Source organism: Saprolegnia diclina (assembly GCF_000281045.1).
Source record: "Saprolegnia diclina VS20 unplaced genomic scaffold supercont1.325, whole genome shotgun sequence".
Lineage (NCBI taxonomy): Eukaryota > Oomycota > Saprolegniomycetes > Saprolegniales > Saprolegniaceae > Saprolegnia > Saprolegnia diclina.
In genome coordinates, this window is record NW_008246392.1 from 1 (window position 1) to 2,025 (window position 2,025).

At 56.9% G+C, this 2,025-nt stretch overlaps 1 protein-coding gene across 1 annotated transcript; it reads left to right on the top strand.

Annotated features, from left to right (window-relative positions):
* Nucleotides 1-273: 273 nt before the first annotated feature.
* SDRG_17393 (hypothetical protein) lies at nt 274-914 on the top strand (the record flags this gene model as incomplete). Its single annotated transcript, XM_008623635.1, has 3 exons — nt 274-279; nt 372-802; nt 863-914. The coding sequence occupies 3 exons, from the start codon at nt 274-276 to the stop codon at nt 912-914; spliced, it is 489 nt and encodes a 162-aa protein (XP_008621857.1).
* Between the last annotated feature and the right edge of the window lie 1,111 nt (nt 915-2,025).

Genomic DNA, 2,025 nt, shown 5'->3' on the forward strand with positions numbered 1-2,025 from the left:
TCGGATCAGATTCTTGCGCTTCAAGTTCGCCTGTCCGATGGCGAGAATCTTGCTAGATGGCGCGCTACCGACAGCGGACCACGTACTGCACTGAGTCGATCGGCTTTGCGCTAGACACTCACCCGCCTCCTAGCTTCTAGGGACGACGAATAGCTGCTCGCTCGACGCGCCTTGCTCACCCGTGCAAGTACAGAGTAGCCGCGAGAGCACTGTGGTTTACAAACCAACGACCCGTTCTTTCTCAGCCAAAAGCGCTCACCTTTGACTGCCAACATGCACGTTTGACTTGACACATCAGTCGTAATTGGAGCTTCCTCGGCGCGGAACCTCGGCGCGGGTTGCAGCGAACACCACCAACCGCCGTTCACTAGCTCTACTTGCTGGCGGCCAGACTTCAAACCGCGGCCACCTGCCTCATCACGACCAAACAAGCCGCCATCAACGACCGCTGCAGCCTCATTCCGGCCGCCAACGGCCCGTGGACGCTCGTGACCAAACTCGACGCCAACACGACCAACGTCCATGGCTGCTTGGACGTCGGCCCGGCCCTCGAACGCCACAAGCGGCTGCTCGCGACGACGCTCGTGCCGTTCACCAACAAGACGACGCTTGTGGCCGCGAACTCGCTCGGCTGCAGCTTTGGTGCCGTGTACCCGGCGCCCTCTAAGATCGCAATGTGGTTCGACAGTCATGCGTTTGCGACGCCCCAAGGTCCTCTTCCGAGCGGCGCCGAGTGCCCGAACGGCGCGTGGCTCGTCAAGCTCGAGAACGGCACGATTGTCCAGTCGACACGCTCTCAGTGGTGCCCGATGCGACGGTCGAGATGCACGGTATCTACAACGCCGTCCGCGTCGTGGCGTAGGCTCCTCGCCGTGCCCAACACAACCGTTGTGCTTTGTGCTGTTGCGTTGTAGGTAGCAGTCGATAGCCATCGCGTATGTGTAGATTGTGAAATACAACTTTCATATCGTTGGGCTGATACAGGATGTCTTGGGTTGGTGGGCATGGGACAGACACTGTATTCGAGACAGAATATTGAGAACAGCCGCTGCAATGTATACGAAACACCAGTGCAATGCAGTGTTTGTTGGCCGCACGTCTGCGAGCGTACCACGGATCGCTTGGTGGGAAAGGACCATGGATGTGCTGGCCACTTCTCTTCTGAATGAACCGTATGTGGTGTGAATTCGACTGCGCTTGGCTCTCCAAGAACCACGTGCCGCTGCAGCACTGGCGTCGAAGGTTCGATTCCAAAGCGGCTCCTTGAACCCCAGAGCGGACAAGGGACCTTCTCTCGGATGCTTTCGTGGTCCCCGCGCTCCTTTGGCTGCTCACGCAAACACACGGCGAATCGCAGCTGTTCAAGGATAGAAGCTGTGGCACTGCATGCGACCAGTCGGTTTATCGCGTCATCCGATGACGTGATGAGGATCGTGTGTTCCAGAGCTCAACGTGATCGCACCTTGCTCGTTGACATCACAGCTATCGCGGTGACCATAATCCGTCGGCTTGCGGCCTCTTTCTTCCCACTGACATTTCGGACGTCACTTTTCGAAGCTCCGACCAGCTTCAACTCTCCAAGCGATATGATATTCGCGATGACGCGTTTCTTCCTGGGTGTATTGGGTTGCTCCATACGCCAGTTGCAATCACAACTGCTGAATCAAACCACGGATGTCCAATAACGGATGTCAGTGCTACGAATGCACGTTATTGCGCGTGCAGCGGAGACGTTGGAGCAGGAACGAGTCGAGTACGATAACAGTCGTACCCGCATGTGTACAGCCAAGGCGAGGGGACAGTGCCGTACTCAGTTTTGCAACCCTACCCGCACTGATAGCTTCAAGTTGCGCCGGTGTGTCAAGTCAAACGTGCATGGTGCCAGTCAAAGGTGCTATCGGGAGCTCCCTTTTTGGCTGAGAAAGAACAGGCTGTCGCTCCGTATATCCAAGCTACTGGCATCTCACATGCGCCCAACCCGGTGGCTGTCGTTGCATTTAGGGACTATTCAGTGTCATGCCGCGA